This window comes from Sus scrofa, chromosome 4 (assembly GCF_000003025.6).
Source record: "Sus scrofa isolate TJ Tabasco breed Duroc chromosome 4, Sscrofa11.1, whole genome shotgun sequence".
NCBI classification, from domain to species: domain Eukaryota; kingdom Metazoa; phylum Chordata; class Mammalia; order Artiodactyla; family Suidae; genus Sus; species Sus scrofa.
In genome coordinates, this window is record NC_010446.5 from 50692403 (window position 1) to 50706955 (window position 14553).

The 14553-nt window shown below is 40.1% G+C and overlaps 1 protein-coding gene across 1 annotated transcript in view; it reads right to left on the reverse strand.

Annotated features, from left to right (window-relative positions):
- Positions 1786 to 14553, reverse strand: part of ATP6V0D2 (ATPase H+ transporting V0 subunit d2) — a 55186-nt gene continuing 42418 nt past the window's right edge. Inside the window, exons 5-8 of the mRNA XM_003125581.4 lie at positions 14008 to 14085; positions 6229 to 6405; positions 4987 to 5064; positions 1786 to 2560 (exon numbers count right to left, since the gene is read on the reverse strand). Coding sequence (XP_003125629.1) covers positions 2399 to 2560; positions 4987 to 5064; positions 6229 to 6405; positions 14008 to 14085 — 495 coding nt within the window. The 3' untranslated portion in view covers positions 1786 to 2398. The remainder of the gene's footprint in view (positions 2561 to 4986; positions 5065 to 6228; positions 6406 to 14007; positions 14086 to 14553) is intronic.

Consider the following 14553-nt stretch of genomic DNA (forward strand, 5'->3'; position numbering starts at 1 on the left):
CTTTGAGAAGAATGCTAAAGGGAGTAGGAATGAAGGTGTGGAGTGGTCAGAAATCTGCACCAGCGCCCAGGCAGGACCGGCTGCAGATTCTGAGTGATTCTGGGTACAGAACTCATTGAAATACAATATTCCCAGGCTAACTGCTGCAGACGATAGAGGTGGAAATCTGAGGGACTGATGAAATACTGCTGGAAGGAGGGTGGGAAAGGGATGGTAGGGAGCCTCAGCTCCAATCGCTTAGAAGAGAAATACATTTTTGCCTCATAATTTTCTATTTTGTGCTATATGCCTGATATGTTGGCCTCATTTACTAGAGTAATGAAATGTTTTTTTTGTTTTTTTTTTTTTTTTTAATTTTTTTTGTCTTTTGTCTTTTTGTTGTTGTTGTTGTTGTTGCTATTTCTTGGGCCGCTCCTGCGGCATATGGAGGTTCCCAGGCTAGGGGTTGAATCGGAGCTGTAGCCACTGACCTACGCCAGAGCCACAGCAACGCGGGATCCGAGCCGCGTCTGCAACCTACACCACAGCTCACGGCAACGCCCGATCGTTAACCCACTGAACAAGGGCAGGGACCGAACCCGAAACCTCATGGTTCCTAGTCGGATTCGTTAACCACTGCGCCACGATGGGAACTCCTGAAATGTTTTTCAAAGGTCCATATTCTCCAGTGTGCACCAGTTTCCTGATGTATGATGGAGAAGTCAGATCCCAGCAACACTTTAAAGCTGTAAGTTTAAGGCAAGTTCTACAAATTGCAGAGTATGTATCCCCCTCTCTAACAGGGGCACAGTCTATTTGCCTCTTGAGGTGGTAGGCAACTTCTTTCTCTTGACACAGTGGTTTAGACTCCATGGTGAGGTAAGGCATTTGGGGAACTGGAGTCTTCATTCCTTACTTAGAGGGGAAGGAGAGAAGTAACCTCAGCTTGTGGCCCTGTGGCACATGGAGGACCCCCACCCATGTCATGCAGAGGCAGGTGGGAAGTAGTCTGAGAATAATCAGCTTTCTCTAAGCAGCCTTTTTCCTATCAGCATCTTTGCTCTCAACCTTTAAAGGAGCCCAGAATCTCACTGTACCTCCCTCAACTGTAGACACCAGAGGTGAAAATGTAACATCTACATGGCATCCAGGAAGGCCTCAGAGTGGAGGACAGCAGCCATATGCAGGGGCAGGAGCACATGAGGGAGGGTGCTTTTCAGACCAGAGGCCACACATGGAAAGCAGGCTTTTTGGGTCCAGCTGATGGGTCTATACTGGGGCCCTGTACACGGCTCTGGCCTTGATGTCAGAACTGGGATGTGGCCTAGGCCTCCTGCACAGGTGAGAGGCTGGGCAGCTGATTTTCCTCTGGCTCTATTAGCAGTTGTGTTCCTTTACGCTTAAAAAAATCCTTATCTCTAAAATTGTGAAAATATTCTACAAAAATGTCGAATTTTTGCAGAAAAATTGATTTCCTTCTTTGTCTTTGTGCCTACTTCTATATTCAAGTATACATGTATTTTCTGTAAATATTCTCACTTGAAGAACTTTCAAATGTGTGTGTATGTTTAATTTTTAAAATATAGCAAATACAGCTTTTCTACTTAGGAATTTTTTTATATTTACAGAAAGCTTATGAGTGATATTTGTGGCTTTCCCTTTTTCTGGGTAGCTCTATACACCGGTTCCACTGAAGTTTTATAGAGAATTCACATCCTGCAAACTGAGCCTATGACTTTCACTTTTTAATGAATAAAACATAACTAATGCGGTTATTTGCTTTTCAGGCAAAGAATGAAGAAACTGTAAGAAAGAGAGGTATATCTTTTATTTAAAGACAATTTTGAGAAAATAAGTTATAAGTGTTTATAAGCCTTGATCACAAATTTAACACTACTTTCATCCAGTGAATATGATTTGGAATTATCTAGCTTTCCCAAATCTATAAGATCAAAATGTGTTAGAAAAATATATGGTATTTTCCACCATATGAAGTCCATGTTGACTATGCATAGCTCTGGATTTTTGTGGACCTAGGGAGTTAAAAAATAAAACAGACACTCAGAGTTTGTGCCTATGAGGAAGCATGGGAAAGCAAGAGTGAAACATTTGTAATAGATTTGATTTTTGAAATAACAAAACAAAAATAGGAAAAGTACCATAGGGTTAATTAAAATTAATGTCTGAGGCCCAGTGAAGAATGATACATAACTGTGGAAACAGGATTTAAGGCTTCTGGAGGAAAAAGAAATGCTTTGTTTTAGGGTTGGTTTGCTGTGTTTCCAGTGGGACTGCAATTCATGAAGTGCAGTGTCGCTTATTTTGTGTGCTCTAGATAATATAACACAATTCCTTTTATTTCCCTCAGTAACTTCCTCTTAACATTTATGATTTTCTGCACTTGGGGCCCCCCACTGGGTCATAAGATTGGAATGTAACTGTTAATTTTAGTTCGGTGTCTTTGTGAAATGCATTCAGCTATCCACACGACATTTCTTATTTCTTGTTCCTTCAGCTTTGTGTAAGCATAAAACACACCATAGTGGAATTGCCTGTTGAATGCCAGCACATTCATCTGTACCTGAGGAAGGGAAAAAAAACACAGACTGTCAACTTCTCTGGAACAATACCACATTAATGAAGTAACAGTAAGCTATAGACCAGCTTGTGCTTCTACAGTGCAAGGAGTGTCCAAATCTGGTGAAATAAAGAAAAACAGGAGGAAGTCAGCAAGTCTAAAAGAAGATGGAGTTCCCATTGTGGCTCAGCAAGTTAGGGACCCGACAGACATATTGTCCGTGAGGATGCAGGTTCGATCCCTGGAATTGCTTAGTGGGTTAAGGATTTGGCATTGCCAGCTGCAGCATAGATCAGATTCAGCTTGGAACCAGTGTTGCTCTGGCTGTGGTGTAGGCTGGCAGTTGTAGCTCCAATTTGACCTCTAGCCCAGGAATTTCCATATGCCACAAGTGTGGCCATAAAAAGGAAAAAAAAAAAATTAAAGCGAGAGCATCACTCTGCAGATAAAGGCAGGCAACAGTAGTCTAAAAAGTAAGTTTGTAAAGTCACACGATAAGCTCCAAATCTTAGCAGCACTGCTAGCACAAGATTCCTAGGAGGACTCTGGGGTGTGTGTGTGTGTGTGTGTGTGTGTGTGTGTGTGTGTGTGTAACTTTGTAGTGGTATTTATTTGGCTTCTAGCTTGTTGGCTTGTCTCCTTTAAAGTATTTTTCCTTGACCACAGCTTTAAAAATGTTAAAGTAGTTTTTAGGCTATTTACCTTCCTTCCAGGGAAATATCACAGGCCTTTGGAATTTGGACCAGGTGATATTATGAGTTCCCTTATAATGCCCCACAGAAACTTGATATACAGTTGAATTATGTATTTATTTATTTCTGCAGAAGGCAAATAAAAGAAAACTTACAAAAAATTTTTTTAACTGAGATATGGTCTGAAATGGAACAAGTCCTTTATTTTCCACTTTGAAAAAAGGAGAGGCGTTCCCTTTGTGGCTCAGCAGTAACGAACCCAACTAGTACCCATGAGGAGGTGGGTTCGCTATCTGGCTTCGCTCAGTGGGTTAAGGATCCGGCATTGCTGTGAGCTGTGGTGTAGGTCACAGACATGGCTTGGCTCCCACGTTGCTGTGACTGCGGTGTAAGTGGGTAGCTGCAGCTCTGATTAGACCCCTAGCCTGGTAACTTCCATATACTGCCAGCACAGCCCTAAAAAGAACCACCCCCCACAAAAAATAAAGAAAAAAAAAAAAAGAAAGAAAAATGTGAAGGGGCACTGAGTCCCTCACTCATTTCTGAAAACTTCAAGCAAAGGTGAGGCCCCTGCTTTCAAGAATAGACATGCACTGTTCCTCCAAGGGTAGCTCCTTTAACAGCTATCCTTTCAGCATAAGGGCAATAGTATGGAATTTTGAAACATCCCTAATATGTGGGATAACTTGCATTGTTTTCACTCCTTTCTAGAGAGTTGTTGGAAAATGTCTAGAGTAGGACCTACAGGAAGACCTCCATACTGCGTTCTGGAGCCAGTCTAACCGGAAAGTTTGAGTAAATTTCAGGGTTCTCTGTTAGCTCCAATTGGACTGAGATGGAAGGACCAGTGGTTTCAGGGAAATGAATACAATACAGTATTAAAAAATTCTCCAGATTTGGAGAACCTTACCTGGTATCCTTGTACTCCCTCCCCCCTAAGTCCTCTTGCAGAACAGTTTAGTAGCCCAGGAATTGGATTAAGTACACACCTGCTATGTTAGGGAAAGAGAATAATCTAGATGGGATGGATTTCCGTACAAATAATTCCTAAGTGTTATAATTTTGTCCCTGTTATTTTTAAATTTTTTTATTTTTTATTTTTTTAGGGCCACACCTGCGGCATATAAAAGTTCCCAGGCCAGGGGCTGAATCAGAGCTGCAGCTGCTGGCTTAGGCCGCAGCCATAGCAACATGAGATCCAAGCTTCATCTGCCATCTACACCACAGCTCACAGCAATGCCAGATCCTTAACCTACTGAGCGAGGCCGGGGATCGAACCCGAATCCTTCTGGATACTAGTTGGGTTCATTACCACTGAGCTACAATGGGAACTCCCATGTTATCTATTGTAAGCAAATATAAGTCCTTCTTGAAGATGGGATGGACTGAAGAGTGGAATCCACTTAACAGAGTGTGCACCATGAGGACAGTCATTATGTGAGAATGCCCTACCTTTGTTTTGCTAACTAATTCTAACTAATTCTGGAAAAGCAGCTTTATTTACAGAACTTCACTACGTACACAGCTCTCTGGATATGACAATCCCACAAGAAGCCATCATATGTGACCCAAAGGAACTTGACTCTCCCAAAGCAGAGATACTTATACCCATTCAAAGTATTAGTGTGCCTAATCAATTGACCTGATCAACTGTCAAAAGGAAACCTAAAGAAAAAAAAATAAAACCCAGAGTATGAGAAAGAGTATAATCTAGGATAATTTTCATTTATATCATACCTCACGCTCATAAAACACATCTTCCAATGTCTTTCCCCCACTGCCATCACCTACAGCCTCAAACAAAGGCTTGTATACCTGAAAAACAATGACAAAAAATTCTTTTTTAAAACAAATTTTCATTTTTGATAAATATAACTATATTCTTCCAGCAATATAAAAATTGTGCATCTCATTTAGAAAATCTATCCGGAAGGTCTGAATGTTTTCTGTAGGATTTTTGGCCTCTTGAGGAAATAACCAAAAAATCCAAAGAGTGTGGATAGAATTCCATCCCATTGGGTTATTCAGGCCTAGAAGGCAAGAGGCAAGAGTGAGTCTACTCTCTGTATTCTGTTTGAGCCAATTTCCACTTTAGATTCTTAGGGCTAGTTAGACACATTACACAGGCTCAATGAGTGCTTGTGGTTTAATCAGTACAGCTTCATGGGTTCTCTGAGATGACAACTGATAAAATCCATATGGAATTTCAAGTGAGAAAGGGGTGGACACTAGGGAAAAGTTCAATTTTTAATGTTATGCTAAAGAGCCTCTTTCCATGACACATGAGATGTTACAAATGTTCATGCATTGTTTGTTGACTTATCTTTCCTGGAGGGCTTTGGGAATCCACAGACAAAAATAAGAGGAGTGTCATTCTAGTTCTAGAAAAGCTAACTGGCAGGTCTATATGTTACTGTCTGCAAATGAGAAGGAGTGATTCCAGAGGAAGAAGTGTATCATCTTGAGCTGAGGAGCTTCAGTCTCCCCAAGTGCAACTGGGTGCTTGAGTAGAAGAGGACACAGCAGCCCTCTTTCCTTTCCTGAATTCAGGCCACTGAGCAAAGGGAGAGATATGAACCAACATATCTATATGCTCCCTTGTCTTTCAAACATTCTGTGCCTAACCCTGTTTGCCCAATGGGCACATGAACGGACTGCTGGGTAAAGCCCTTTCACATGACTTGGACAGGAGCTCACATTTCCAGAACACTGCACTTGATTGGGGCACTTGATTCAGAAAAAGTACTCAAATTACTATTCCTTGGAGATTCAAACAAGCAGGAACCTTAAAAAACACTCCCAGCTTGAGTTAGAAACTCGAAGTATTTCTTTGGGAGAGACATTACAGCAAGTGACACTGGTTTCTACCCTACAAACATAACTGCTTTAGATAAGAAGTGTCAATGTGGTATGTGGACTTCTAAAGTGCACATGCTGAAATCATGCAAGACATTTAGGGAGCCTGGGATAAGCACATACCCCATAATGATCTGCTACCCTCTTCATCTGCTCAAAGTCTTCTGCTTGAGCCAGTAGACGCAGCCCCTCGGGGTAGAGCTTGCCACAGGTTGGGTAGAGGGTCTTCCGGTCTTCTTTGCTCAACTCAGTGCCGAAGGAATTAAGAGTGATGATAAAAGCACGCCTGTCAGCCTCAAACTGAGTTTGCAAGACATAAAATCAGTGAAATCGAACAATCTACTAAATGCTCTAGACACATTCATTTTCAAAGTGATTTGCTTTCCTTTCAGGATCTATGACTGATTATAATACAGACATGTGTTATTAATGGTCCCTTAGTCTCTTCTTTTAATGGAGTAACTCCGCCTTCCAGAGAAGGATCACACAGCAGGGACAACAACTCATGACTCTTGACATCCCACTAAACTTTAGTTTCCAGGCCCTCTGCTACTTGTTACTCCTGTGTCTCTCTCACATAGGCCATTAGAGTCTCAAACATCTCATCTATAAAAATTGGAATAATACCTCCTTGCTGTGTTTGTTTCAGAGATAGAATGAGGTAATGTAACAGATGTTTCTGGCAGAGTGTTTAAAAGAAAATGTACATCACATGTTAACATCTCTTTCTCATTGATTGCTGACATGAGTATGATTTTTTTACATACTGAAGCTGTGGTCCTTAACATTTGTCTGTACTTTCCTGGTTTTGGTTTCCTTCTTTAAAATCCTAGGTTAGATATTGATAAAACTAAGTCTGTAACTAAGGATTATGGTGCTTGGGGCAAGCGATCTTGTCAGGGGCTGTTTCCTTATTTGTAAATGCTGGGGTTTGGCCACACCGCCTCTCAGATGGGTCACATATACTCAGGACGTGTCTTCTCTGTGATGAGCACCACCAGGCACCCAAGCTTCCAGCCCCACGTCAAGTCTCTCTATTTCATCTAACCACAAAGTCCTTCTTAAAATTGCTTTCTTTAGGCATGGACCCCTTTGGACTCCATGCTTCCTCCGCCTCTTGGTTCTCCTCCTGACTACTCTGACCATTTCCTCTCAGTCTGTCCTTTATGGTGCCTCCTCTGCCCACCATGGAGTTTGCTGTGATGTCCATTTAAGGGAGGAAATAAATGGGCTCCAGGTTAGATATTTACTACTAACCTCCTGTTTGTACTTCAAGACAGAAATAAGAAGAGGAACAGGATGAATACCTGGACTTTGCCTCCTGCGGGCAGTTTACAGTAATGGTAATGGCAGGAGCAGAGAGGGGCTAAGCCCTGCTTGAGTAAAAGAGGAGGTCACATAGTTTTCATTCTTGAGGTCAGGGGAGACTTCCCTGTTTGCACATGCACAGAAAAACTCCTCAGGGGTCAAAAAGAGAGGGGATGCTAGCCTATAATATGAGCTGTCAATCCTCCAGAGACCTTTAAGCTGGAATCCATCCTGGCTAAAATATGCACATGCATATTAGGAGGACCTTGAGTCAGACCAGATATGGGAAATGAAGCAAGATAACTGGCCAGAGGAAAACAAAGACCCAGGAGATGGACCCTGCATATATAAGTGATTGAAACTATCCCTTTAGTGCTACTTGTTAAGGAGGATGCCCCCACCCTTCTTCTCTGGGTATGTAATTCTGCTTTGCATCTGTCTTAAATAAACTGCTTCTCCGAGTGCTCTCATGCATATACTGTGCTTCTAGTAAATTCTGTGCCTGTTTTATAGCCTCTGCCCCTTTGCAAAAGTTCTTTTTACACAGCAGACAAGATCCAGGGGCTCTGCTTTCAGCCACTAGTCTTTGGTGGTCCCGTGATTAGGGTATGGTACTCTAACCACTGTGGTCCAGGTTCAATTCCTGGCAGGGAAGGGAACTTCAAACCACTGCACATCATTGTCACATGAGATCACTTGACATAAGAAAGCTTTCTCCATCCACCCAAAACAATCTGCACTTACCACGTTATTTTTAAATCTGTGCATTTGTTTTTCTCGCTACCACACTCTAAAAATGTTGAGGGAGCCCATCTCTTTTGTTCATTGTTCACTTTTGAATAGCCAGTCACTGACACAGAAAGATCTTAACTGAATGTTCCACAAATCTACTACTTTAAAAATTCTCTAATATTCTCTACAATTTTGCTACCCAAGGTGTGTTTCATGGACTAGTAGCTTTGACAACACTTGGAAGAATGTTAGAAGTGCAGAATCTTAGATGGTAGTCCAGGCCTACTGAACCAGAATATGCATTTTAACAAGATTCCAAGGTTATTCATATGCACACAAAAGCTGAAATAAATTGCTCTGCAATATTATTTTTGACTCATTAACCAACAACAAACCCTGACTTGCAACGGATTTTACCGGAACTCTTTTTGTTAAAACAGGTGTTTCCTATCAGTAGAGTGTGAGTTGGTTCTTTCTGATGCTTTTGATTGCTGTCATGGAAATTATGGGTGTGCTGGAAGCAGGGAGTGGCCTTATTTGAAAGCAAAGGCAGCTGCCTCTGACCACTGAATATAATCAGTCCTGTCAGTTATTTATTTATTTATTTATTTATTTATTTATTTATTTATTTATTTAGGGCCGCACCCGCGGCATATGGAGTTTCCCAGGTGAGGGGTTGAATCGGAGCTACCGCTGCCAGCCTACGCCACAGTCACAGCCACGCCAGTTCTGAGCTGTGTTTTCAACCTACACCACAGCTCACGGCAACGCTGGATCTTTAGCCCACTGAGCGAGGCCAGGAATCAAACCCGCAACCTCATGATTCCTAGTGGGATTTGTTTCTGCCGTGCCACAATGGGAACTCCCCTTCAGTAATTTTGACCTTCCAGAGTTAAGAGAAGAAATGCAAGAAGGAAATTTTATGGCAATAAGAAATTTCAAAATAACAAATACGGCAGGAGGAGCAGCAATGGAGTTAATTGTCCCCGATGTTCATCAATGTACTTTCTAGTTGTAAAATGTTAGAATAATAAGTAGCAAAATAGGGTGGGGTAGGCAGTGCTGCAAAGACACAGGTGACAGAGGCCATCCTGGAAGAAGAAGCTGCAGGAAGTAAAATATGGCATTTTGGAGGAATGGCCATAACTCAAACATGAATAAAGCAGCTGAAGAGGCAGGATGAGCATGTAGCTGGAGAGAGAACAGGAGAGGCTTCACAAGCCATGGCAAGAAGAGAGGACTGTGATTGATGAGCCTGGTTATCTGAATATTCCATATGCCTTCCAATTTCTTATCTTGTTAATATTTCTTCACTTTGCCTACAGTGCATGTACGCCATAACTCTCTAGGTTGAAATCCTACATGCATCTGAAGGTCCCATCAAGAGCCATCTTTTTCATTTTTTTCATAAGGAGTCCTTCTATTTCCTCCCTAATTGAACATGATTTCTTTTGACTCCTTACCATATTTTAATTTCCCTCTTATTCTAACTTTCCTATCTACTTTACCACTTTCTTCTAGCCTAGAGGCTGTGTGTGTGTGTGTGTGTGTGTGTGTGTATTCTCTTAGTGAAAAGAAGTTTTAATTATAAAAGGGCTATTCTGTCTTTGACCATCCCTAGGCACATGGTTTCATACAAGATCTGATTAGGGAGGAGAGTCATTGGGGTGGAACTAGTTTCCCATAAGCCTTGTATCACTTACAGAGGGCAGTCAGACTGTGTGGTACAGTGTACATCAGATGCCCTATGTCTTTCCTTTTACCTTTCCTTCGAACACTCATGCATCTTAAAACCATAACTTATTTTTGTTGTTGTTGCTGCAAAGATAACCATGCACTGTTGACAAATTCAGAACAATTATTCGTTGCTCATAATGGAATTGGGTTGATCAGGTCACAAATTACTGCCAGTTCCTTACAGGAGAAAGTGTCTACCTGGTGGGAGCAGTGGGTAGAGGGATTGATGGCAGTGAAAGAGAGTCAAATGAACTGGGACCAAACCCAGTCTTTATTAGCATGTGTACTGACCAGGGGGGATTAAACAACCATATTCTGTGTTTATTTTCACTGTTTCATTAACCTTGCAGACTAGCAGAAGTGCAGGAAAAAAAGGCAAACAGGGCACTGCAGCACATTTGCCTGGAACATAAGCCAATTTCTTTTTCTTTAAATATGAATCTACAATCTTCCAATTAGGTCCAATTTTCACCCCCAAGCCTAGGTTAATGCCATCTTCCACCATATTCAGTCTTTTGAAATTTCCTGTCATGAATTCAAGTAAGAATATATACCAGAAAAACATTAGAAACAGTAAGTGGTCTATAGTTGCACAAATAAAAGGGGAAGTAACTACACAATCTGATATATTTATATAAAACTGACAAACCTCTTCTGATCACATGATTAGAAATATTATAATTGGAGTTCCCGTCATGGCGCAGTGGTTAACAAATCCAACCAGGAACCATGAGGTTGTGGGTTCGATCCCTGGCCTTGCTCAGTGGGTTAAGGATCCGGTGCCGTGAGCTGTGGTGTAGGTTGCAGACGCGGCTCGGATCCCACGTTACTGTGGCTCTGGGATAGGCTGGTGGCTCCAGCTCTGATTCGACCCCTAGTCTGGGAACCTCCATATGCTGCTGGAGCGGCCCTAGAAAAGGCAAAAAGACAAAAAGACAAAAAAAAAAAAAAAGAAATGTTATAATTGCATGCCATGTGTAACTGATATTTCTGTGTAAATGTATGTAGTTACATGGATTTTTATTTTTTACACAGCTTGAAAAAAATCTAATCTAGTAAGGTAGTACCATGGGTATAGGAGAGGGACAAAGCAAACATAGGGCATACGGTGTTTTGATCAAAACCTCCTGCTGAAAAGTAGTCTTCTAATACCATTCTGTCCTTTTACATTACCAAGGATTACAAAGACATAATTCTTATTTACTTCTGATTTTTATAGCATGTGCACTATGATCTTGCTTAAGAATTAGCTCTTACCATTATATCATACTTGTGGGTTGGAAGAATCAATATTATCAAAATAACTATACTGCCTAAGGCAATCTACAGATTCAGATACAGATTCAATCTCTATCAAAATACCAATTGCATTTTACATAGAAGTATTGACAAAAAAATTTAAATTTGTATGGAAACACAAAAGACTCTGAATAGCTAAAGCAATCTTGAAAAAGAAAAATAGGGAGTTCCCATTGTGGCTCAGTGGGTTAAGAACCTGACATAGTATGCATAAGGATATGGGTTTGATCTCTGGCCTCACTCAGTGGGTAAGGATCTGGCATTGCCACAAGGTGTGGCGTAGGTTGTAGATGTAGCTTGAATCCTGCATTGCTGTGGCTGTGGCATAGGCTGGCAGCTGCAGCTCCGATTCAACCCCTAGCCCAGGAACTTCCATATGCTGCAAGTGTAGCACAAAAAACAAACAAAAAAAAAACAAAAAGACAACACATAGAATGGGAGAAAATATTTGCAAATGATGTGACTGACAAGGGCTTAATTTCCAAAATACACAAACAGATCATACAATTCAAAAACCCAACAACCCAATCCAAAAAATGGTCAGAAGACCTAAATAGATATTTCTCCAAGGAAGAAATACAGACGGCTAATAGGCATATGAAAAGGTGCTCATAATCATTAATTACTAGAGAAATGCAAATCAAAACTACAATGAGGTATCACCTCACACTGATCAGAATGGCCATAACTACAAAAGTCTACAAATAATAAATGCTGGCAAGGCTGTGGAGAAGAAAGAACCCTCTGGCACTGTTGGTGGGAATGTAAGTTGGTACAACCACTATGGAAAAATGTATGGTTCCTAAAAAACTGAAAATAAAACTTGCATATGATCTAGGAATCCCACACTCCTGGGCATATGCCCAGACAAAACTATAATTCAAAAAGATACATGCACCCCTATGTTCATAGCAGCACTTCTTCAATAATCAAGACATAGAAACAACCTAAATGTCTGTTAACAGATGAATTAATAAAGATGTGGTGTGTATGTATATATCACAAGATCATACTAAGATGATCATGCTAAGAAAAGTTAAGCCATACAAAGATAAATAACATGATATCACATATATTTGGAATCTAAAATACAACACAACTCAACATGTCTATGAAACAAAACCAGACTCACAGATATAAAGAATAGGCTTGTGGGAAAAGAATCCACTGGGAACTATATCTAGTCACTTATGATGGAGCATGACGGAGGATAATGTGAGAAAAAGAATGTATATATGTATGTATGACTGGGTCTCTTTGTTGTACTGTAGAAAAATGACAGAACACTGTAAACCAGCTATAACGGAAAAAATAAAAATCATTTTCAAAAAAATATGAACAAGAATACATATGTACAGCCGAGTCACTTTGCTGTACAACAGAAATTAACACTGTAAATTGACTATACTTTAATAAAATTTTTTAAAAATTAAAAAAATTTAAATAATTAGATGTTTTGAGGGGAACTAATTTTATCAAATGCGGGTCAAAATATATGCAGATAGTTTTTTTTCTCTTCTTGGTGCAAGGGTAGTTCTTATCAGGGTTTTATTGAATTAAGAAGTCAGTGAAGTATTTAAATATCTACCTACTAATAAAGCTACTATAACAGATAATCTAATGATTACAGATACTCTTTTTTTTTAGAAGGAAATTGCCATCTTTATTTATTTTTTATTTTTTTATTATTTTTTTGGTCTTTTCTAGGGCTGCACCTGGCTAGGGGTGCACCTGGCTAGGGAGGTTCCCAGGCTCGGGGTCTAATCAGAGCTGTAGCTGCTGGCTCACCACTCAGCCAGAGCAAGGTGGGATCCGAGCCCCATCTGCAACCTATACCACAGCTCACAGCAATGCCGGATCTTTAACCCACTGAGTGAGCTAGGCCAGGGATCGAACCCGTAACCTCATCATTTCTAGTTGGATTCGTTAACCACTGAGCCACGATGGGAACTCCCTGATTACAGATATTCTTTAGACAAAACTTTGTTTCATAGGTCAAAGCAAGAGCTTTCTAAGCCTAGAATGGTTTTTTGGTTTTTTTTTTTTGTTTGTTTTTTTAAGATCCAAGTGACTAGGAAGCTAGCAAGAGAGATCTATATAAAATGCTCATTGAAAAGTAAGCCCAGAATTCCCCTCAGACCCTTCTCATCTCTGGCCCGAGTCTCCCATGCATATGCAGGTCAACATTTGCAAGAGGGCCTGTGCACACAGACAAAAGCAATGAATGTAAAGAAGAATTAAAAGGGGTATAACATCAATTAGAGAGGTCAGAACCAATGAAGGCATCTGACACATTTGAAGATCAAGTAGGTATGCCAACTGGGAATCACCAGCCATAGGGTCTTCTAATGAGAACAAGGGTGCTGCACGGTTGCTGGGGGCAGCCTATATTCCAGGATTTAAATAAGGAATGATGCCCACAGCAGACTTCATTGCCAAGTTGTGAGGACTCCCAGCTGCCCAATATTCCCTTATTGGAGGTAAGTTGGTGATTATTATAAGAGTATCTGTAGTGTAACAACAGCCATAGTATACTAAATTTTTAACTAATTATAATCTACTTTCTTCATACAACATAAAAGTAAATAAATCACAATCAAACTTCTATCCACATTATTCTCTTCTAATTGTAGAATAACTCTTCCATGTAGAAAATTAGGAAAATACCACTTTTAATTGAAGACATCAAATGATATACATAATAAAAGATATTATTTTATTTTTAGATGAAGAAATTTCTAAGATTAAAAAAATGGTAGGATTATATAAATAAAAGGTGTGTATGTACATGATTTGGCATAAAAAAATTCAAGAGCTTTTTCTTACCTCAAGAATGGGACACATAATTTCTGCTGTGACATCACCGTGATTCTTACAGAATTTATAGAATGTCTCGATGTAAGACTTAAAAAGAAGAAAGGTCATAAAATAATAAAATGAATATATTTTTCTTTTGGAAATTTCCAGATTAGCTTTTCATGGCTTATTAAACGCTTTAATGGAAATTGAATTACTTCTCCCATAGGAAGATATTTTATAATAAATTTGGTGCAGACTTTCACATTGAAGCATATCGCACAGATCTAAAAAAAGAAACCCCATAAAAGAACAAAGGATCACTTATCATAGCTTATAATTACTTAACAAACAGTTTTGTGCATGTCTCTTGGTTAATTCTTGCTATTCTTACAAGAGTGCAAACTCTTTTATGAGCTCAGCAAATAAGTCTAGAATTGGTCCTTCTCTGACATTGAACTCTCCTAGTGCTCAGGAGATACATGTGAGATGGTCTAGAGCATGGAAGATAGACTGGAAAGGCGGAGTCTGGGCTGGAGAGTCAAACAGCCCATGTTTGAATAGCAACTCTATTAT